Consider the following 20,993-nt stretch of genomic DNA (forward strand, 5'->3'; position numbering starts at 1 on the left):
TAAACATTCTCTTGTTGGGACTGGTTTGACACCGGGATCTTTTCTCACGCCCTAAGAGCTCAATGCAAGAATTACTCTAACCCAATTGTGTCAGCACAGCTGACGCAAAGCTTTTACTGCCTCATTCTGCAGCTAAGCCATAACTGATAATTACTAACAGCGGGATCTTTACACGTTCCCCGTCCGTCACCAAACCTCCCAACCATGCAATCATCCGTAAATGCTCTCGGCGTCCATCGAGTGGTATCTGTAGAAACAAGTCCAGTATTAGTTGCGAGCGTAGCCATTTCCATATCCGATAAGTAGCTTTCTCGCCCTTCCCAGTCAGAATAGGCGCGCTGACCAAAAGAATATTGTGAAGCAACGGTATCTGGAGTCACAGCGAACAACGACGTATCCGGCCATAGCCGTTCTTTAGCAGACCCAGCCAGTGACACATTAGTGTCCCGGGAACGACATTCTTCGGAACAGTACACAAGGTCCTGCTCGCCATGATCCTTGTTGATCATTTGTTCACAAACAATGCAGTAGTCGTTGAATGCTGACATCTCGCTGTCCTTTTTGCTTGTTGTGTGGAAGGGATGCTCTTGTGTTGTGGTATTGCTTACAGTGTTACTATATATACTACACTACTGATATCTGTCGGAGCCCTCTCTTTAGCGTCACTAGGGCAACAAATATTCTCTAGAATCCTGACGTTTGTCGCATTTAAGTCTGACGACGGAGCTAGCATGTTGGAGGGAAATCCTGCAAAGGAAGGCGTTCGCATGTTCTGTAGGATTCTAAAATTCCACATTGTTCCGTACATAATAATGATGAAGCCTGAATGTGTAAGGATATTTTTTTCATTGGCGCAAGATTGTGTAGTACTTTTGTCTGCAAAGGCACAGCCCCTGGATCTGAAATTCTATATAGAATGCGCAACCTACGTCATTACAAGGTGCAGGCAAAGGGGCCAGATCCTTTCTGCTTACTCAGTCCTCCAACCTTGTGTGCCACGTAAATCGTCCGGTCGCTGCCCTGCCCCACTGCTATTGTCCGGAAATAGAAGCGGAAGACTGCGTATAGGCGGTAAAGATACCAGAGATTCCGTTGTGCCAACCGGTGGGGTGCTTAAAGGTGTCGTACGAAGTGAGTCTGCAGGGGCTTGGGCGTGATTGTAGAGCAGTAAGTGGGAGATATGGCTGTCATAGCCAGTGTCAACGTACTTGTAGGAAAGAGAATCAAGTGCAGAGGAAGAGTTGGCGTGCAAATGTAGGCGATGTTGTAGTTCGGCGGAGAAATCCGCCATGGAACTGAGCGAGGCGAAGCTGCCGCGCGGCGATGGAGTCCCAGTACGGGATTTTTTTCTGGCACGTGCATTGCCGTCGTCATCGTCATCAGAATGTAGTGCATTCATGCGTTCCATGCATGATGCCTCGAACGCCAGCGAGGAAAGACTTGTGTTGGAGGTATTTCTTGTTACTGGGTTCGAATAGCTGGCGGGCGAGAGAGCGGGCTCTGCAGCGGTTTCCGGCGATAGGTGAGTGAGGGATTTTGGGCGAGGCAAAACAGGCGGCAGTGAAGTGCCATTCTTCATATTACTTGCGCCGCTTGTAGCATTCGTAGTAGGGTTCAGCGGCGTCATACGCTGGAGCGACGACAAGGCGCCCAGCTTAGGTCTCATTACTGGACCCATGGAGGCGCCAAGCATGGGGGATTTGTGAGGAATGAATTGAAGATACTGCGAGTGCAACCCGGTGCCTGACATGGCTGTGGGTAACGCTTGGCGCCCGGGATAAAATTGAGGCGGAGAGCCGTTTGTAATACTGGGCGGCTGGGAATAATCTCCCTCGGGGGACTCCACATGAAATTGAGGCCTTGGATTTGAATGCGGTAACACTTGAGGGGCAGCGGGGACCTCTGACAATGCGGGTGCTTCTTGGTCAACCTTCTTCTTACGTCCTCGCTTGCCCTTTGGTCGATCTGATGCGTGAATCCTCTTATGTCTGGTGAGTTCATCTCGTCTGCTAAACTTCTTCCCGCAACCTGGAAAGTCACAACCGTGGGGCTTCTCACCTGTATGTGATCGTATATGTCTTGTCTGGTGCTCTAACCTATGAAACGCTCGCGAACATATCGGACAGACATAAGGTCTGGGAGCATCCGGGCCCCCAGCAGCAGGAGGAGAGGTCTTTTTACCAGCAGAGGCACTCATCTATCGGATAATATACGTTAAGCAGTACAACTGAAAGAAAAAACCTCCCTAGAAGAAATAAAGTGATTTAATATTGGTAAATGCGCGCTAGGTCACTGGACATTACGCTAAAGCGGGTTGTCTCGTACGGGGAAAGGAATATAGACCTTTTGGGGGGGACGGGGGACGGGTCTTTTCTTTTCCCATGGCTCGAAAAAATTTTTCCGGGACGTGCAGAGTGATACACATATCGGTCCGATCGTTTTATATATTCCGAGTGTTTCGGAGTCAGCGAGATTGCGTCACGTCGCAGGTGAAGCACCGGTATAAATTATTTATTGTAATCTATCCAGTAGAATCTAAGTTTCAGTTTTCGTCCTTCACCATGATTGCTGACGCAATCATATTGGTTGTGAAAGTTAGACCAGATAGAGCGGGGATAAGATCCAAAAGCGCGCTGGACACGCCAAAGGCAGTATACTTTGCAAAATCTTCGTAAAATCCCACCCCTGGTCTCATGGAATCAAAATATAACCACCCGGTCGTCGGTGCCTCTATAAGAACCACCAGTACTACCCCAACAATGGGAATGAAAGCGATCGCACATTTAAATAACCCCCAACTGGTCACAAGAACGTATTTCCCGACCTGCCACGGTATGTCATTAACCCAAAATCCAAAATGACTAAGGTCCTCATAATGTATACTATTACTTGAAAATTGATTACTTGATACAGTCTGTAGCAACGCTGGGAAACTCTCAAGTTCGCTTATGGTAACCGCAAGTCGCCGCTTAGTAGATACGGCCCTACTGCGTAGCCATTGCATTGTCCAAAGATTCACGTGTAAGAAAAAATGCAGCGTCCCGACAATCGCCACTCCCGGGCCAAAAATAAGGCTATAGGTAAACATTAGTGTAGGCCACACACACACACCATAGATAACTGCCGAGACTAGAAAATACAGCAGGTACCAGGCATAATTCTCGATTGCAATTGAGAAATAATCTCGCTTAGTAAAAAATAAATTTAAAGCCTATAATAAGGGAAGAATGAGGTTGTTAGCATAACTGTTTTTGGGTTGTTTTTGGGATTATTGTGAAATAAGTCCAACACCTTTCTTTTAGTGGCGTAAAAGGAACATACCTGAAAGGGGTAAAGGATCCACATAATTCTTAGCTCTTCGAGATTTAGTGAAGTTACCATGAGTTGTAACCTACATATGGCATTTTTGTACTTTTGATTCAAGAAACTAGTTGTGTATTTCCATAGCCGCCGAGTTTGCTCGGTATCACGGTTGCTACTGTACATAGGATTAGCAACGTGTGTAATCCCAAAAGTATTTCCAGTTGTAGGCATGACTTCTAAAAATATTAATGAATGATATACTTGAATGGAACTATTCGTCTAAGTTACGGTACTTTGTCTAAGGATTTGCGTATTTTTTGTATGTTGAAGGTCCGATCGTTTTTTTCTTTTCCCTTTTTTTTCCTTTCATCGGCTCCTAGGAGTCGCTAATAAAGAAAGATTTGACGTTTAAATGCCTATCTGCCGCTTTATATCATTTGAGATTTAACCTCATAAAGTAGACATAGGCAAGATGGCCTACACTATCTGAAATTGATCATAGCTCATTAATATAAACTCCAATAAGGGTTTTAATTGTATCCGAGCAAATTTTAGGGAGGTTAATATATAAATAGTTATTAAGTATGGCATAAATCAGAATGTGGTGTGTAGAGGCCAGTCACGAGGTAATCAATACAAGGTATTTCTTTGGCTTGCAATAAATTAGGGCGAATAATAATAATAATAATAATAATAAAATGTTGTGGTATCCAGTTTGGTTCTTGGCGCTTTCTATGCACAAGGTCTTTGCTCAGGTTGCCGCCGATGACGACGATAACTCGGATCCTCCACCAAGATTGTCGACCCGGACTAATTCTGAGTTTACAGGGTCGCTTATAACTACTGACCCGTCACTAATCAGCACTGACTCTGTTTCCAACACCGAAAGCAGCAGTCAGCCATCGCCATCAGCCCCATCCGTATGTGACCCATTAGCCGCTTTTTTGTGGTAAACTCAATTCTCGGGCTATTTTCCGCCGACCCATTTTGTTTGGCAGAGCCAAGCGGCGGAAGCTGCTCGGTTCTACGCTGAAGATCGGGGTCCGCGACAGGCTAGATTTTTTTTTGCTCGCCAAGCATTCACTAACATTTAAATAAGCAGGCTTCTCCAAGTGAACAACCCAGCGGACCAGATGTGTCGCCAATTACCACGGACACTTCTACTGTGTGGTCCTACTCGTACTCGTTATTGAAGACTGAAACTACTATCTCCGAGGAAACTACTACTTACACTGCTTCTGTTACTTACACCAATGTCATTGTTACGCCAGTCACCACTGACGTTGTTGTGAAATATGAGAGTCATTCCAGGAGCGAGTTCACGTCTTACTACAACACGACATACGAGTACCCATGCACATCTACTTCGGCTGATACCGTGTACACATCCGTGTACACCACCTCCAGTCCTACTGCTACGGTTCAGACATCTGGTGTCGTCACTTCCGTTAGCTACAGTACTGACATCACCACCGCTGTTGACTATATTACTTCCTTGGCAACCATTGTTGTTATTTCACACCATGACGAGAAACACGCAGGGGAGCCAATCACCACCATTGCAGAAACGACGCGTAGCTGCAGTGCACTCCCAACAACTAACCAGGTCACTACACTCGGCACCCCTGGCGTTTCTGTCGAAACTAATGTTGTCACTCATACTTACTCGTCTACGTCTAACTACAACACAACGTTGTTAAGCAGACCTTGGAGTACTACCACCATCTTCCCTACTAACTACAACAGCACCGACATGGTCACTGTGGAAATCTTCGAGCCATGCTCAATTGAAACGCAAACATACACTGTTATCCCTCATACTGAAGTGGAAACCAATTACATTACCCACACCGTGGATCCTGTTCACACTCTTGAACCAGTTACTCCTACAGTTTATTGCGCTCCAGAGACAGTCACCGTTGTATTCGGTTGTCAACAACAAGGCGTATGCAGCGATGTTACGACTACTATGACTGAAACTTATGTCCGTACCCAAACTGTTTTGAAGACGGTTGTTAGCCCTGTTACTTACGTGCAAACCGTCCAAGATGGTGCCCTTACCGAGTACGGAACTAGCACCGTGACATTGACATTAACCAATGATGTTCCAGTTATTGTTACAAAAACTGGTACATGTACTGGTACTACCGCCACTGCCCAAGTGGTCACTGAAGATATTGTATACACCGTTACCGTTCCTGAAAAGACCACTTATCTCTCCACGATGTATTCCTACTCGGTTTCTGAAGCAGTTGGAACTGCAGTTGAAAGCCGTACTTACACTCGTGTAGTACCACTTCAATCCTTTGAGCCAAGCACCGGTGGCTCTAACCATTTGTTAGCAGCACATGAATATCAAGGCATTGGCGTTTCAGTTCAAGTGTTGGTAACCTTCGCTGCTATGTTCTCCATTATGGTATTTGTTTAATCCAGCAACTGCGTTGCTTTAATAGCTAAATTTTTTTTTTAGATGATCAATCGTGACTTGTTCTATCTACAAGATGCAAATTCCATACTTTTTTACTTTTAATTCCAGCTTATATACTTTTTTTTCCATCAATGAATGAATTTGCTAGAAGAGTCCCTCGGGGAATTTAGCCGCTGAGGTATAACGCTAGATACACTGAGGCTCTAGAACATTTAAATACCTATATATTGGAAACTGATCAAGTTATAATCAGTTCTAAATCTCTAAGAGATTCAGAGATGCCAACAAAAAAGACAGACAAGATTTCTCAGTTGAAAGGTGAAAAAGGTATGGTTGAAAAACTCTTTTCATATTACTTTTAGTTAATAAATATATTAACAATCCCCAATTTACCCCTAGCCGAAGATTTGATTGAGCAATACTTAACCGAACAATATAGACCATTTGGACTTAACGATATTGTTCAGAATTTACATAACAAAGTTTCCCAAGACAAATGCTACCAGAGCATTGGAATCCTTAGTTGCGCAAGAGCGTATCATATCTAAGATGTTTGGCAAAGTGCCCATATACGTGTGTAAAGAACAACCACTAGCTCTCCCTGAATCCGCGGTCAGGAGATAACTGTGGAAGCGGTCAATGAATTGAGAGAAGAGCTACATGCACTAAATAGTGATCTGTCCGACTGGCAATTGAAACTCAACCACGTTAAGAAAGAACCTGGAAATGTGGAACTATTAAGGTTATTTCAGAAAAACAAGATGCAGTTAATAAGACCAAAGCAAAGCTCCATAATTTAGAGGAAGAGTGGATGCCAGAAAATGCAATTATAATTGAGCAAATAACTAAGCATGAGAAGAACATTGATAAAGTGATCAAGGAAAGAAAAAAGATCATGGCAGAAGCTGTTTCGCTTGTGGCTATTGCCCAAAACCTCTCTAATAATAAGGCAAAAGAAGAATACCTAGTATGTTGTAATCTTTTAGGCCCATTTTTACGAAAAATACTAACAATAACTGTAGGAATCCATTGGCTTTGAACCAATTGGACCAATTCACTGATCTTACAGAGGAGTTCACTAATATATATAATTCTGCTAATTTAATTTTGAACTTTTAATTATAACGCTGACGCTTCATAATGTTAACAGCACCGCCATTTAGTTTCTAATATAAATATAAAATCCTAATAGTTTTATCTGGAGTATAGAATTTTTGTAACAACCTATAAACAGTTCTTTTACAAAGCTATAAAGCCTATTTTGGTTAATTGATGTCATTGTCCATATGTTTACTGTGAATTGCAGTTAGATGCGTCTTTCACGTAATGGTTATTTATTTACCTTTCCAATATTAAAACCCCATTTACGCAGCACACGTACAATACCAGGAGTAATAGCGGCAACCAATGGCACTCTTATAAAGATTAAGGACTTATGTATACCATAAGCTAGTATTAACTCCGTTAGGAGGTGACTTGTCTTTAATCTCTCCCAGGCACTTTTACCGGATACTTGCGCAGCTTCCCGATCAAGTTCATTCTGAACACGGTTTCTTTCTATTTGTTCCAATACCTCCTTTTCATCGACACCATACCCTACCAAGTTCTTAACCTTGTTAATGTATACTTTAATGGTTCTTTCACCCAATGAATGAACCGCAATATAACAGAATGGGAAATCGATAGCTGCGAGTGCTAAATATACACCAAGGGCAGACCACCCATATGTTTGCACAAGTTGTTTTAGACTTCCACGTTTCGACTTAGCAGCGCTTCCGGTTCCATTGTATAAAGAAAATGATCTGAATGAATACTGAGGTGTCGACTGGAAGCCACGAATTATACGTGCTCTAGATGCAATCCTGTTAAGAGCCCTAAACATCGTGCATTTACTTCAGGTTTGGTCTGTTGGGTAGGTTCCTATGGTATCGGTAAGTTCATTAGCTTTAGAGCTTTTTTTGAAAACTGCGCCCTTGATTAAAAATAAAATAGCTTAAAAATGAAAATAATTTTATTAACAGCTTAAAGACTGCAAATTTAAACAATCTCAGTCTTTAGTCATTGATGGAATGCTTATATACCGTAGCTGCTTCTTTTATAAAGTAGAACATTATCATCTTGTATGTTATGACAGCCGGCGCATATCAAGTGCGCCCACATCATAGAGTACTACACACTCTCATATGTATGGTGCATATTAATTAAGTGGATGCAGCTAGTAAATTTCCACATATTGTCTCTATGTTTTACCCATGGATACCACTAAACAACAGGTCCTGAAGTATTTTGTTTGGGTTCCTATTTGTATCGGAAACGCCCTGCGCATGTAATGAGAAGGCGGCTATTGAAATATCAAAGTGCTCTTAGATGAGCTTTAATAATAATACCAGAATTAATTTAATTGGGTAATAAAGATGCTAGCTCTCCCAATTCCGCCTATAATACCAATTGACCTTTTACCACACTATTGTGGTCGTTGAACTATTAGCAGTGTCAGTATCGATAGGAATGGTGCTGTTGTAATAGGTGGTAGGACTGCAGGTACTGGTTGTGGTTGTGGTGACAGTGCTGACATCGTCAAGGGGAACAGTGGGCGGCTTACTACTGGCGCCATTTGTAGTGTTGCTAGGAGTTGGCGTAGCTGGTGTATTAATATCTGGTGTATTGCTTGTAGGTGGCCTATTGATAGTAGGAGTATTGCTAGTAGAGGGTGTACTACTAGAAGCAGGCGTAGCTGGTGGATTACTTGGAGAAGGTGAACTGCTTGGAGCTGGTGGAGTACTTGTTGCAGGTGGGTTTCTTGGTGATGGTGGGGTACTTGGTGCAGGTGGGTTGCTTGGAGATGGGGAGCTGCTTGGAGATGGAGATCCGCTTGGAGCTGGTGGGTTACTTGGAGCTGGTGGGTTACTTGGAGCTGGCGGAGTACTTGGCGAAGGCGGAGTACTTGGAGATGGAGAGCTGCTTGGAGCTGGTGGGTTGCTTGGAGCTGGCGGAGTACTTGGAGCTGGCGGAGTACTTGGAGCTGGAGGGCTGCTTGGTGCAGGTGGGCTGCTTGGAGATGAAGATCCGCTTGGAGCTGGTGGGTTACTTGGAGCTGGCGGAGTACTTGGCGAAGGTGGAGTACTTGGAGATGGAGAGCTGCTTGGAGCTGGTGGGTTACTTGGAGCTGGAGGGCTGCTTGGTGCAGGTGGGATGCTTGGAGATGGGGAGCTGCTAGGAGCTGGTGGATTGCTTGGCGCTGGTGGATTGCTTGGAGCTGGAGGATCAATTGGAGCTGATGGATCAATTGGAGGTGGTGGGTTGCGAGCAGCTGGTGGAGTACTTGGAGATGGCGAGCTGCTTGGAGCAGGTGGAGTACTTGGAACAGGTGGAGTACTTGGAGCAGGTGGAGTACTTGGAGATGGCGAGCTGCTTGGAGCAGGTGGAGTACTTGGAACAGGTGGAGTACTTGGAGCAGGTGGAGTACTTGGAGCAGGTGGATTACTTGGAGCAGGTGGAGTACTTGGAGCAGGTGGATTACTTGGAGCAGGTGGATTGCTTGGAGGTTGTGGGTTGCTTGGTGATGGTGAACTACTTGGAGCAGGAGGATTGCTCGAAGCGGGGTTGATAGTGTTCGGCGTAATGACCGTAACAGGTGTACTGACTGTACTAGGAGGGTTGCGCCCACTTTCAGGTTCACAATCACTAATATATATGATAGATTTGTACCAATTGGTAATGGCAACTACAACAACCTCATCATATGTCTGGGTAGATGCGTCAGTTGAAAACGCTATCGTTTCCAGTGTCTCACTTAACAAAAATGGGTTACTAATAGTAGATGTAACTCTATCCTGAGCAGCTGCGGCGGCTAAAAAAATTGCGAATATAGAAAAGGCTCTCATTGTCTCGAATTGTTCTTGTTCTTATTGTGATAGGATTATGATTGAAGGGCTATAAGTGGGCAAAACGCTTGCCCTTTATAGTTTTGGATTATCTCGAAACCACTTCCCTTCTTAACGATTAGTTTCATAGCAAAACTGATAACTCGTTGTGATAAATCTCTATTTGTTTTAAGTCCTAGTTAAGCGGTTGTTATTTGTCTCAGATATCAGTGCCGCCGTACCTGCGATGCCATGTAATTGCCATTTTCGGTAATTACAAAACTACCTTTTTACGCTTAAATCCCAGAATAGCCATTCAGTTACTTGAAGGAAACTAGAGAGACTACATTAGCAAATCTTAACAGCGCTAAACTGGTAATGGTGGTTTTAGATTAGAAAGTATACAGAACGCAGCTATATCGTATGGCTATAAAAATATTTGTAGTAATTATATCCCTTCCAGATCTACTCCTTAACGGGAAGTAGCAGACACCTTTTGGAAGGCACCCTTAGCTTGTTGCTTGGAGACCTTAGAACCATGAGCAGCAGCCAACTTAGCCTTTTCAGCCTTTCTAGCAGCCTTTTCAACCTTCTTCTTCTCCTTGTCGGCCTTGGCCTTCTCGTCTCTCTTAGCCTTTCTAATTTCTGGCTTCAAGGATCTTCTTTCCTTAATCAATTCCAAAGAGGCACCAACGACAGCTCTTTGAGCCTTGACGGTCTTTCTGGATCTCTTCTTCAAAACCTCCTCAGTGATACCCTTCTTGTGGTGTCTTCTGTACAAGACAGTCCAGGCAATTCTTCTTGGGTTCTTTCTTTGGTGGAACAAAGAAGCAGACTTGGAAGAGTGGAATCTGAAGATCTTAGAGTCACCTCTAACAAACAAAGTACCTCTACCAGGGTAGATCCTAGCACCAGAAAAAGAGTCAATTTCGACCTTCATTGTTTACTGCAGGTGAATTCGTTAGTAAAGATTCAATATCAAAACTTCGTGGTTAACAAATAGGTTCACATGGTTGAGACCGCTAGAGATAACAGTTTTATCCGTAAGTGGTTAGCATAATCTTTAGTTAAAGCACTTATCACGTAGTCGTAAAAACGTCAATAATATTTCCCCTGTTCATTAATCATCTAAATCATATAATGGATATAACAGCCTTCAACAGTAATCCCAATCGTTTTAACCTAGTCACAATATCGATAGCATACCTTTTACTTGTTTGTTCTGTCTTTTTGAAACGGAACTGTGCAAACCTCTACTGTTAATTTGGTAAATGATTTTGGGTTTATTTTTCGAGGACTTAGTGTTACGACAGTAACAGCGGGCTCGCGGGGCTCGGCGCGGTGTTACTTCGCGGTGGGCAGAGACTGGTAGGCGGAGGCCCCGCGATAGGCTGAGAGGTCTCCGTCTAGCAACGCTGACTGCTCCGCCTAGCCGCTACAGACAAGTGGGGTTACGAATGTTCCGTGAAAGAAATTATTATGGATGTATGGGTGCGGCACAGAAAACCCCGTAGTCTAAGCAGTCACATATAATCTTAAGTTTTTTTTCGACACGGGGTCGGTTTTAGGCGGCGAAAATTTCCCCCACACAGATCTGGCTGCGCTCACGTCCTCGCATCGCAGTATCCTAAAGCTAGATATTACCACGAACTTTGCGGAACTAGGCTTGATACTCTTCTGCTTTATATAACCAGACCGGAGTGTTTAGCATTTCAAATCAGTAAAATATACACAGAGATGGTCAGTATAAACTGAAACTGCGGTGGTATTAACGCTGGATGAGTGCAGTTGTGCTGCCACTCATTGCGGTGCTGGTCCACCTGTATATGGCTTCCCATACTAACATTTCACCTACAGGCCCCAGTTAAGAACCAAGAAAACATTAACCAAAAGCTTGCCTTGGTTATCAAGTCCGGTAAGTACACCTTGGGTTTCAAGTCTTCCATAAAGTCCTTGAGACAAGGTAAGGCTAAGTTGATTATCATCGCTGCCAACACCCCAGTCTTGAGAAAGTCTGAGCTAGAATACTACGCTATGCTTTCTAAGACCAAGGTCTACTACTTCCAAGGTGGTAACAACGAACTAGGTACTGCTGTCGGTAAGTTGTTCAGAGTCGGTGTTGTTACCGTTTTGGACGCTGGTGACTCTGACATTTTGACCACTTTGGCTTAAATGTCTAAGTCATCGTTCTAGAGATTGTATAGACTTACTGTATATTCTAATTGATGTCTTGTCAAAGCTTCAAAGCCTGTTGATACAGCTCGGTAATCGCGACATGATTGTACACGGTCACGTGATCTTTCACATGGTCACTAGTTCACAACGATGAACTCCTTAACAAAGAAGGGACATTACTTATACAAGCTTCAGGCAGCCACCGTCAATCATTCTAGAGACCAAATTAAGTTGCATCTGTCAACGATGGTGGAAGCAAATAAGGACTGTTCCCCAGACATGTGGAACACCTATAAATCCGCGTTTGGCGATCTTATTGAAATCCTAGATCCAATTGCGTCCTCGGTACAAACATATGCGCAGCCTTCGACTTTATATTTTAGGCAGAAATTGCAGAATGGCAAGTCACATTTAGCACTTGATAAGCTTTTAGATTCTGCTGGAGATCTAACCCCGCAACTTGAGTCATTCAAGAAGAAGACGATTCAGAAGATCCAGGCTATGGACAAGCCCTTGCACTCGATATTTTTTAATAACAGTTTACTTGACAAGGCATTTTACACATTCACACTTATAAACATCTTTGTTATTGGATTTATCTTGGGTAAGTGCCCTGAATGGTTCCATGTTTACTATACGTTGATGTTTCTCTCTTTGATGCCCGTAAGGTTTTATACTTACTACAAAGTTAGAAACCATTATTTTATGGCTGACCTTTGCTACTTTGTGAACTTTTTATGCCTTGTGTTTTTATGGGTTTCACCAGGTTCAGTGCATTTATATCAGACCTGTTTTGCATTTACGTTCGGATCTCTTTCCTTTGCGGTTATAACGTGGAGAAATTCGTTTGTTGTACACTCATTGGATAAAGTCACGTCTTGCTTCATACATATCACTCCTGCATTGACGTGGTACGCTATAACGCATTTAATTGATGAAGATGTTAAAGCAATAAGGTTTCCAGCGGCCTCGAAAGCCAGCTCGCCATCATGGATCTTAAAAACAAATGTTTTCTATACTTCAATATATTATTTGATATGGCAGTTGTTATACCACTACTTTATTACATTAAAGAAAAAGGACAAGATCAAAACTGGCAAACGAGTTACAAGTTTTGAATATTTGACTACACATAGATTCAAAGACCACTGGTTGGTAAAGCTCCCCCCTCCATTTCCTATGCTTGTATACACATTGTTCCAGTACCTATATCAGCTCACTTCAATGATATTATGTGTAATTTGGTTTAAACATAGCTTTGCAGCAGCTGGTTTCTTGCTATTTATTATTTTGATTGCAGGGCGGAACGGTGCTAATTATTACATCGATCATTATGGAAAGAGATTTGAAAAGGAAGTCCAAAAGTTGAAACTACAGGTGGAAACTTTATCTCAGCAGATAGTTGATAAAGATAGTTCATCACCTGAACTAATGTTCATCGACAGTGATTTTGGAAGCCAGTCTTCAGGGCAAAGTGACGACGTTATATGGGAAATGAAGGTAGTTAACTAATCTAGCTTGGTAAGTACGGACATCGTTTTTAACAACAGACTATAGTGTTTGTTCCTATGCATTTAATATTATTTGATATTTACAGGAAGCATAATTGCTTGTAGAATAAGGCACAAAGTATTTAAACAATAAGCAATAGCCTTATAGTAATTCGTAAATTTAGTTTGATATCATAACAAATTCTTTATCTGGTCATCAATTTTTTGAATTGGTGATTTCTTATTCACAACCTCTAACAACTTCCTAGCAGAACTAGTATCCTCTATACGTTTCAATTCAATATGCAATGGTTTCACCATAGAATATGTCCACTTTATGTGACGCTGTGATGATAATACTACGGCCAACGCGTCATTGTACATTCCAGACGAAGTAAAGAACTCTACCATAGCACAAGCAAAGCGAGTATCAGAATGTTTTCTTTCACTTATACTCAGTGCCTGAAAAGGGCTTGATTTACGGAAATCGCCACGCTCCTTCCAAGTAGTTGTTGCCAGATCTATGTCACGGAATTTCGATGCTAACTTTATTTTCAATTCATAAATTGGTGAAGATGCCAATAACTTATGCTTCATTGATGCTAGATATTCAATTTTAGGATCCATTTGTTTCTCAAAACTAGAAATATTTGACTCAATATTATTTCTAATTATCGATGCTTCGCCCTCAGGGAGCGATTTCATGGAGTCATACAACTGCAGCAACATTTTATCCAAATTCTGCTCCTGATAGACAAATTCTTCAAATCTTAGTAAAAACTCTTTCTTGTCTCCTAATCTAAGTGGAATAGTCAAGAAAGTATTCAAGTTGGAAGAGTTAAGTATACGATGGTTAACCAGGGTCATTTTCCACTTCGCGATTTGATTCATGACTTTAAACTTAAACTCGCTGAAGTTATTGGCAGATCTAGCGAATGAATTGAATGCTATTTCGGCCTCCTGCACTGGTATGGAACGTAACTGGACAGTCCCACCGAATTCCAAATTGAATTGCCACATTGCCCTTGATTCTGACAGGATTTGTGATTCATTAAACAACTCGGCCAATGGCAGCATTGGCAATCCGGTGAAGATTCCCTCATCAGCATCAAGCCTTCCTAAGTAGTCGATGCTGTTCAAAATAGAATGTCTTAGCCTAGCACCTTCCTCATACCCAGACAGAATAGGTAATCTTCCGCGTGACCATTTCGAATAAGCTAACATCAGGTAATTAAATAATTGAGGAGAAAGGGACTTTTGCCATACTCTTTGGTAATTTATTTTATCTTCTTCATAGGCTTGTGCTTTTGCAAGGTTGGCCTTATAAACAGCAGTAATATATCGATGATACAAGGCTCGGGCCATGGCAACGTCACCGTCATAAGCCGCCAAAGCCATCATGGCTTCAACCGCAGCATATTCATAAGAAGTTTTCTTGCTTTCGTTGACCGTTTTGAAATTATTTTGCAATAAATGAATATACTTCCACCCCATTAGCCTTAGAGAATCAGCCTTTCCTTCACTCACTATTGAATCCGCAGAACAAGCCGCCAATGTCTTTGCCATACTTGTGTACGTGATCTCATCAGGATCTACTTTAAAATCATTCATCTCTTGAAACAAATCTATAGCTTTTGCGTAGTTTCTTTCTTTACAGCAGATGTTAATCACTGCGTTGTAGGTTCTTACATCAGGTTTGTGCTCCAACGACAGGAACTTCATTGTATCGAAGGCTGCCCATGCTTTTTCTGTTAGACCGGATTTTACGTAAAACTGAATGATCATCGTATAGTTATGCTTATTAGGGTATATGCCATAGTCTTCCTTGAATTTGGTTAAGAACGCATTCATATTTTCAAATGATGAAATACCTTTGGAAAATAGCAGACAACTGTTAAGAACTTTCTGACTTAAAGTAAAGTTTGACTGTTCTTTAATTGCATCATAACGCGCGATAAGCTTAAACATCATCTGGATAATTCTCTGTTTATCGTTCCTGGAGGGGTTTAAATGAGACAAGTTTATAAATATCGTCTCATACATCCCAAGATCAAACTCAACACCAGAGCCAAATGATTCTGTCAACATTTTGTCCAGCCTCTCAATATTTTCAAAGCTCAATCCTTTCACATTATCTAAGAATTTTGAATGTATCTCAGTTTTAGGTATTCCCTTTAGACGATCTGTAGTACGGTATAATCGGTCTATAATAGCGTTCCAATTTCTGTTCCTGGAGTTCAGCAAGGAGTTCAGCACAAGGTTGTCATCATTGATTCTAGCCACTAGTTCCTTCGGTAAAACGCTATCCACCTGCTGCGAAGCACTTAAAATTATACTGGACAAGTCGTTCGCTTCACTACCTCCTATCTGTAAGGTATTACTCTCGCTAGAAGACAGTTCCTTGTAAACATGTGAAGCATCTTCTTCAATCTTAGAAACAACAAATTCATTTTCCAAGCCCAAGGTTTGGCGGTGAGCCTCCTGCTTCTTCATCTCCTCTGCCAGCTTCACCTTCTTTTGCAAGTCCTTCATAAAGTCATTTAACTGACTTAATTTATGCTTCCAGTGAGCGTCATCACCCTTCGAGAAATCCGGATTAAGCAACTCTGATTCATTGTAACCCTTTTTCGGTTGACTGTCCGATACAGATGGTCTTAATCGTTCTCTACCCCGTTTACTAGACTTCATCGCTCTAGGAATGGTGATGAACCTCACCACCATTTGAGGAAATGTTTCCAGACATTTCCCTCTAAGCGAAACCAATTTCGCCATGTCTTAAGAAATTCCTAGGTGTATTTCACCAATAGCGATGGCTTTAACTGTAACTACAATACGCTTCTTGCATCTCAAATATCATTTCTAGAACACACCGATGAGCATCGAATCTGCACAGAAAAAAAGAAAAAAGAAAAGTGAAAAATTTTGATAATATGATTTTAACATCTCTATTAGACAATTATACCAAGACTGTAAGGGTATGGTGTCTAAACTCGCAATGGAAGCAAAGATGGACGATAAAAAACTCACTAAAGGTGCTCCAGTGAGTAATAGAACATGGAAAGTCGAGAAAGCTCCTTTCAGGGTCAATAGTAGTGTGGTTAAAAATAAGGAATTCACATCATGGGAGAAGAAGCATCAGCTGAGGTTACAAGATCAGCAATTCAAGGAAAAGCTAAAGGAATTGAAAGCTGAGAAAGAAGCGGCAAAACAAGCCCGTATTAAGGCTCTTCGTGATCGTAGAGAGAAAAAGGAAGAGAATGAAAGATACGAGAAGTTGGCTGCAAAAATGCATGCAAAGAAGGTTGAAAGGATGAGGAAAAGGGAGAAGAGAAATAAGGCTTTGAAGGAACGTTAGTTACTGGTGATTGATTTTATTAGCATCGTTTATATGTATCATATAAGTAATTTATTTTTGGGAATTTATATTTTTAATAAAAATCGTGGAATGCATAAATAAAAACGTCGGATAGTTGAAGACTTTAAAAATTCATAGTGCATGAAGGATGGCATTTTGGACTGCTAACGGGTGATGAATGAGGGCGAAGCAAACAGGCTAGTTACTACGAGCGGGCACATCCATGTGGATCAGGGCCATATTCTGGAGGAAATCGATGATGCAGTTCAGTCTTTGAATGCATTTGAAGGTCGCATTAAGAATGAACTAAACAACACAGGATCGAAGTCTCAGAATGAAGGAGAACATGAGGATGAGCCCTCGTCCAAAAGAAGAAACATTACTCAATGCGAGCAAAGCTTAACACCAATTGCTGAAAGCACCTTGAGACAATATCACGAAGCTAAGAGCAGAGTGCGTGATTTTTATAAAGAACAGCATGAAAACCAGACAGTGTCCTATAATCTGCAAGCTAGGATCAACTATAAAACTCGAATAAGAGCTCGAATGACTATATGGGATGCGCTCTGTAAACTATCAAAGCTTATTGATGATTCTGATCCTGATACTGAACTGTCACAGATTGACCATGCGCTTCAAACAGCAGAGGCGATTAGAGCAGACGGGAAGCCCAGATGGATGCAACTTGTTGGACTAATTCATGATCTAGGCAAGATATTGTACTTCTTTGAAAGTGAAGGGCAGTGGGACGTGGTTGGAGACACTTTCCCTGTGGGATGCAAGTTTTCTGACGCTATCATATTCCATGAGTTTTTCGAAGCTAACCCAGATAGCAGACATCCTATCTATTCCCAGGAGTTAGGAATATATGAAAAGAACTGTGGGCTAGACTCAGTCATGATTTCTTGGGGACATGACGAATATATGTACTATATCGCCAAAGGGCAATCCACGCTTAAAGAAGAGGCATTAGCTATGATCCGGTATCATTCCTTTTACCCATGGCACAGAGAAAATGCATACCGATATCTAATGAATGAAAACGATTACCGTATGTTGAAAGCTGTCCAAGAATTTAATCAGTACGATCTATATTCCAAACAAAATGAGAAAATCATCAAGAGTGATGAATTAAAGCTTTACTATATGGAACTGATAGACGAGTACTTCCCCAAAAAGATCATAGAATTTTAGAACCTAAGATACTGCAATAATATTGCCTCCAAGAAACTTAGAGAAAGAACAATTATACTAATACATGAGAGTTTATCATTCAGCAGGACCAAGCCTTGTCTCAAGAATGCTGAATTTGAACTCGAAAATACTGTACTCTTGAACCTTCCAGTAAATGCATAAGCGAAAGCGGCGAATGATTTTCTATAGCCGACTTTTTTGATATCCTGTTTTTACAGAAACCTGTGATTTCTCTAATGTTACTTTGAGAGCAACTGTTTTAGATGTAGCAGCGCTCCGTCAGTGCACCCGACTACAGTGGATCGAAACCACACACCTTGCATAAGTTGTAACCCAGTTCAGTTGTACGTGGAACTATATGTACTCACAAATTGATTGCTTGCTGTCGTCACAGAAATAACCGTAGGATAAGCAGAGATTAATTTTGGTTGTTTTCATGTTTCTTATTGACACCTCGCTTAAACTTATTTTGTGAAAGCTAAATTAAAAGGTTCTAGGCCATTAGATCCTGATCATTCTTTTAGACCTTTGATGCAAGTTGCCTATACAGCTACACGCTGCTTTATTTATGTAACCTGAATTTTTCATAAATAGAATTCCCTATAAGCAATTGAGCCTATTATTTTCTGAAATACTGTAAGATAAAGACAATAACGTAAACGTTTACTTCAAAATTGCATACTTTCTAATAACATCCGAAAATAGTTTATTTAAACATTGCTTACTATGAAGTAAAGTATTAATACAACTATAAGGTTTCAGGAAATACTCCAGCAAGGTTAACAGCCAAAGCACTCCATCCTGTGAAATGCTGCGCTTGCTGGCCTTCTCCTGTTTTTTGGTTGTACTGTTCAAAACAGTAACCTTTTTTCCTCCACCATTTGACGACATTGTTTAACAGGTTGGCCCTGAGATCACGGTATAAGGATTTGGCTTTTTGTTGTAACTCTTTGTCCACTGCGGCTGCAGAATCCGGCCCAAAGTAGTGTTTTAATGCATCCAAGCACAGGTAGTTCATATTGATCCATATTGGACCTCTCCAATAGACCTCACCAGTTTCATAAAACTCGTCCTTTTTAGACAGTGAGAGTAGCCCAAATTGAGTGTACAGTCTCTCCGGATCACTCATAAGGTCAACCATTGCCCTTAATCTTTCTGAGTTTTCACGTGGGATCAATTTTAAGGCAAAAGGCATCAAAGTAACGTAGCCTTCGTGGCAAGTGAATTTACGAACATTGTTATCGTCATCAATTGATAGATCACAATATGAATTATCTTTAGCACTCCAGTGTAAGGATTCCAAATTGTCGATGACATTTGATTCAATTTTTGCAAACATTTTAGAATCGTCATTTTTGCCTAATAAGCCTGCTATTTGTTTCAAAGATCTTGCCATTATCCCAACCCAAGAGAGTGCATCTACATGCAATTCTCCAATATCAGGAGGGGAAGGTCTTGGGTAATCATCCAGACCACTTGGCAGGCAATGGTTGTATGTTCTACCAAGCCATCTGTAACCTTCTTCCTCGTGGATAGTTTTACCTTCCAAATCAACTAAATCCAAATATTCATAGACCATTCCCCCCTGTGTTTTTCTAAACCAATTGAAGTTCTTCAAGAGCTTGCTGTACAATCCTTCAGAATATTCAGCAAGCAAATCAAAATTCTTTTTCAAAATATCATCATCGATATCTATCATATCGATATCTATCTCACCAAGTGTGGATTCAATCCCCGGCTCAGCGTGTGCCATTTGTAATAAATTACTAAAGGCCAACGCTAAAGTTGGGGGATTTGCAACATGCGGACTCTGAGCCAAAAATTCTTTAGGAACTTTAACTCTGGCTTCGTTACCCAATATTACTTCCCTAGGAATCCAGCCACTCTCGTCTTCAATCAAGTTTAGCCAGCTCTTCAAAACTTCGAAAGCCAAATCAAAATCATATTGCATGACCTGTAGAAGATGGAATCCTTCGTCCCAATAAAAGCCCCTTGGGTAGGAAGCTCTACTGGGAACAAAGGAAAACAATTCTGCAGGACCTTCCAGTTCAGAATGCTCCAGCTGAAATTTTTCAAAGCTGTCCTCATCAAGATTTGAAGTTCTGTCAATATATTGATCACCATGAAAGTAGCTTAGCCCGCCAAGCAAGTTCGATAAAGTTTCAACGGCAAATTGCTCATACTTTGGATCCTTAATAGTGAACTTTTTTTCAAACTTATTTCTAATTCTGTCCATGGTTGACGAAATTAGGTGATCTAAACTTTCAATTCGCTCTTTAGTATTGACTTTGTTATAGATAAAATCAACTTCAAATGGACCCTTAGAAATATCGTATGTTTTTTGGATGAAATGGAACCTACCAGGTGGAAATTTGTGGAAATTCCTCAACGTGAACGCAGATGGTAGCACTGATGGAGTCATTTTATCGCGTAAGTTGGTAATGTGATCCTGAATTGAGTCACTTATCAACATCTGGAAAACATCCTTAGCCTTCCACGCTTCATCATTCGGGATAGTTATAGATAAATGAGAAGACTTAGAGGGATCGCAATCTGCAGTGATAACATTACCAGATGGCTTTGTTCCTTTCACTTCTACTATTTTCACCTCATAGTGCCCCATTTCTTCGTTCACACCTTGAAACATGTTCACGTTATCATTACTTAAATCTCTGGCCAACAGATAGTTCCTCCCAGAATCACCATTTTGGTTCATGTAATAAACTATGGAACCACTAGAGCCGCCTTTTTCCTTCTTCAATGTATCTCCGACAACCCGAAACCCCCAATTTTCACCATTATGGCTTTTGACAAAATATATTGTTAAATTCATATTGTTTTCGGTGTCCAATATCACCTGCTTGCCACCCATTCTTGGATCGTACAGCTCCCACCCATACTTCTCCATGTTGTCACCCATGTCGACAAGATGTCTCAACTTTCTTATAGCAGTATATTGACCAGTGTTCGTCCACATCAACCCCATTATGAATGGGGTCTTGCTGACGTACCTGGGTCTCACACCTAGGTAACAATTGGCCCTATATGGAGCCCACAATAGTGATTGATTGGATCGTCTTTCAAACTCTTCCATTTCACTTGAACTGTAAGCAAATGCCAACAGCTGTGAAAGTATTGCACCACATAACGCTATTAACCGATAGTTTACCATCTTAAAGAGCAAT

The 20,993-nt window shown here is 41.5% G+C and overlaps 13 protein-coding genes across 13 annotated transcripts, besides 3 other annotated features; 5 read left to right on the forward strand and 8 right to left on the reverse strand.

Moving 5' to 3' along the window:
- Positions 1-113: 113 nt before the first annotated feature.
- ECL1 (Ecl1p) lies at positions 114-548 on the reverse strand (the record flags this gene model as incomplete). Its single annotated transcript, XM_018132981.1, has 1 exon — positions 114-548. The coding sequence occupies one exon, from the start codon at positions 546-548 to the stop codon at positions 114-116; it is 435 nt and encodes a 144-aa protein (XP_017988470.1).
- A 422-nt stretch (positions 549-970) lies between these two features.
- MIG1 (transcription factor MIG1) lies at positions 971-2,197 on the reverse strand (the record flags this gene model as incomplete). The annotated part of the gene is made up of 1 exon (XM_018132982.1): positions 971-2,197. The coding sequence occupies one exon, from the start codon at positions 2,195-2,197 to the stop codon at positions 971-973; it is 1,227 nt and encodes a 408-aa protein (XP_017988471.1).
- A 345-nt stretch (positions 2,198-2,542) lies between these two features.
- On the reverse strand, positions 2,543-3,534 carry AW171_hschr53427 (HER197Cp; the record flags this gene model as incomplete). Its single annotated transcript, XM_018132983.1, has 2 exons — positions 2,543-3,211; positions 3,322-3,534. 2 exons carry the CDS (start codon positions 3,532-3,534, stop codon positions 2,543-2,545), a joined length of 882 nt encoding a protein of 293 aa, XP_017988472.1.
- Positions 3,535-4,001: 467 nt separating this feature from the next.
- Positions 4,002-5,731, forward strand: AW171_hschr53428 (HER198Wp; the record flags this gene model as incomplete). The annotated part of the gene is made up of 2 exons (XM_018132984.1): positions 4,002-4,223; positions 4,403-5,731. 2 exons carry the CDS (start codon positions 4,002-4,004, stop codon positions 5,729-5,731), a joined length of 1,551 nt encoding a protein of 516 aa, XP_017988473.1.
- A 278-nt stretch (positions 5,732-6,009) lies between these two features.
- Positions 6,010-6,058: a sequence feature (Syntenic homolog of Ashbya gossypii AFR474W; mutant allele - stop codons in 2nd exon; Syntenic homolog of Saccharomyces cerevisiae YGL033W (HOP2); 2-introns in Ashbya gossypii).
- A 72-nt stretch (positions 6,059-6,130) lies between these two features.
- Positions 6,131-6,698: a sequence feature (Syntenic homolog of Ashbya gossypii AFR474W; mutant allele - stop codons in 2nd exon; Syntenic homolog of Saccharomyces cerevisiae YGL033W (HOP2); 2-introns in Ashbya gossypii).
- A 55-nt stretch (positions 6,699-6,753) lies between these two features.
- Positions 6,754-6,792: a sequence feature (Syntenic homolog of Ashbya gossypii AFR474W; mutant allele - stop codons in 2nd exon; Syntenic homolog of Saccharomyces cerevisiae YGL033W (HOP2); 2-introns in Ashbya gossypii).
- Positions 6,793-7,061: 269 nt separating this feature from the next.
- NAT2 (Nat2p) lies at positions 7,062-7,613 on the reverse strand (the record flags this gene model as incomplete). The annotated part of the gene is made up of 1 exon (XM_018132985.1): positions 7,062-7,613. The coding sequence occupies one exon, from the start codon at positions 7,611-7,613 to the stop codon at positions 7,062-7,064; it is 552 nt and encodes a 183-aa protein (XP_017988474.1).
- A 574-nt stretch (positions 7,614-8,187) lies between these two features.
- On the reverse strand, positions 8,188-9,615 carry AW171_hschr53431 (HER201Wp; the record flags this gene model as incomplete). The annotated part of the gene is made up of 1 exon (XM_018132986.1): positions 8,188-9,615. The coding sequence occupies one exon, from the start codon at positions 9,613-9,615 to the stop codon at positions 8,188-8,190; it is 1,428 nt and encodes a 475-aa protein (XP_017988475.1).
- Positions 9,616-10,066: 451 nt separating this feature from the next.
- RPL24B (60S ribosomal protein eL24) lies at positions 10,067-10,534 on the reverse strand (the record flags this gene model as incomplete). The annotated part of the gene is made up of 1 exon (XM_018132987.1): positions 10,067-10,534. The coding sequence occupies one exon, from the start codon at positions 10,532-10,534 to the stop codon at positions 10,067-10,069; it is 468 nt and encodes a 155-aa protein (XP_017988476.1).
- Positions 10,535-11,331: 797 nt separating this feature from the next.
- On the forward strand, positions 11,332-11,766 carry RPL30 (60S ribosomal protein eL30; the record flags this gene model as incomplete). The annotated part of the gene is made up of 2 exons (XM_018132988.1): positions 11,332-11,334; positions 11,452-11,766. The coding sequence occupies 2 exons, from the start codon at positions 11,332-11,334 to the stop codon at positions 11,764-11,766; spliced, it is 318 nt and encodes a 105-aa protein (XP_017988477.1).
- A 153-nt stretch (positions 11,767-11,919) lies between these two features.
- Positions 11,920-13,281, forward strand: GPC1 (glycerophosphocholine acyltransferase; the record flags this gene model as incomplete). Its single annotated transcript, XM_018132989.1, has 1 exon — positions 11,920-13,281. One exon carries the CDS (start codon positions 11,920-11,922, stop codon positions 13,279-13,281), a length of 1,362 nt encoding a protein of 453 aa, XP_017988478.1.
- Positions 13,282-13,451: 170 nt separating this feature from the next.
- On the reverse strand, positions 13,452-16,031 carry CCM1 (Ccm1p; the record flags this gene model as incomplete). The annotated part of the gene is made up of 1 exon (XM_018132990.1): positions 13,452-16,031. The coding sequence occupies one exon, from the start codon at positions 16,029-16,031 to the stop codon at positions 13,452-13,454; it is 2,580 nt and encodes an 859-aa protein (XP_017988479.1).
- A 205-nt stretch (positions 16,032-16,236) lies between these two features.
- On the forward strand, positions 16,237-16,614 carry CGR1 (Cgr1p; the record flags this gene model as incomplete). The annotated part of the gene is made up of 1 exon (XM_018132991.1): positions 16,237-16,614. The coding sequence occupies one exon, from the start codon at positions 16,237-16,239 to the stop codon at positions 16,612-16,614; it is 378 nt and encodes a 125-aa protein (XP_017988480.1).
- Positions 16,615-16,788: 174 nt separating this feature from the next.
- Positions 16,789-17,808, forward strand: AW171_hschr53437 (inositol oxygenase; the record flags this gene model as incomplete). The annotated part of the gene is made up of 1 exon (XM_018132992.1): positions 16,789-17,808. The coding sequence occupies one exon, from the start codon at positions 16,789-16,791 to the stop codon at positions 17,806-17,808; it is 1,020 nt and encodes a 339-aa protein (XP_017988481.1).
- Positions 17,809-18,556: 748 nt separating this feature from the next.
- On the reverse strand, positions 18,557-20,980 carry CWH41 (mannosyl-oligosaccharide glucosidase; the record flags this gene model as incomplete). The annotated part of the gene is made up of 1 exon (XM_018132993.1): positions 18,557-20,980. One exon carries the CDS (start codon positions 20,978-20,980, stop codon positions 18,557-18,559), a length of 2,424 nt encoding a protein of 807 aa, XP_017988482.1.
- Positions 20,981-20,993: the final 13 nt, after the last annotated feature.

This window comes from Eremothecium sinecaudum, chromosome V (genome assembly GCF_001548555.1).
Source record: "Eremothecium sinecaudum strain ATCC 58844 chromosome V, complete sequence".
Classification (NCBI taxonomy): domain Eukaryota; kingdom Fungi; phylum Ascomycota; class Saccharomycetes; order Saccharomycetales; family Saccharomycetaceae; genus Eremothecium; species Eremothecium sinecaudum.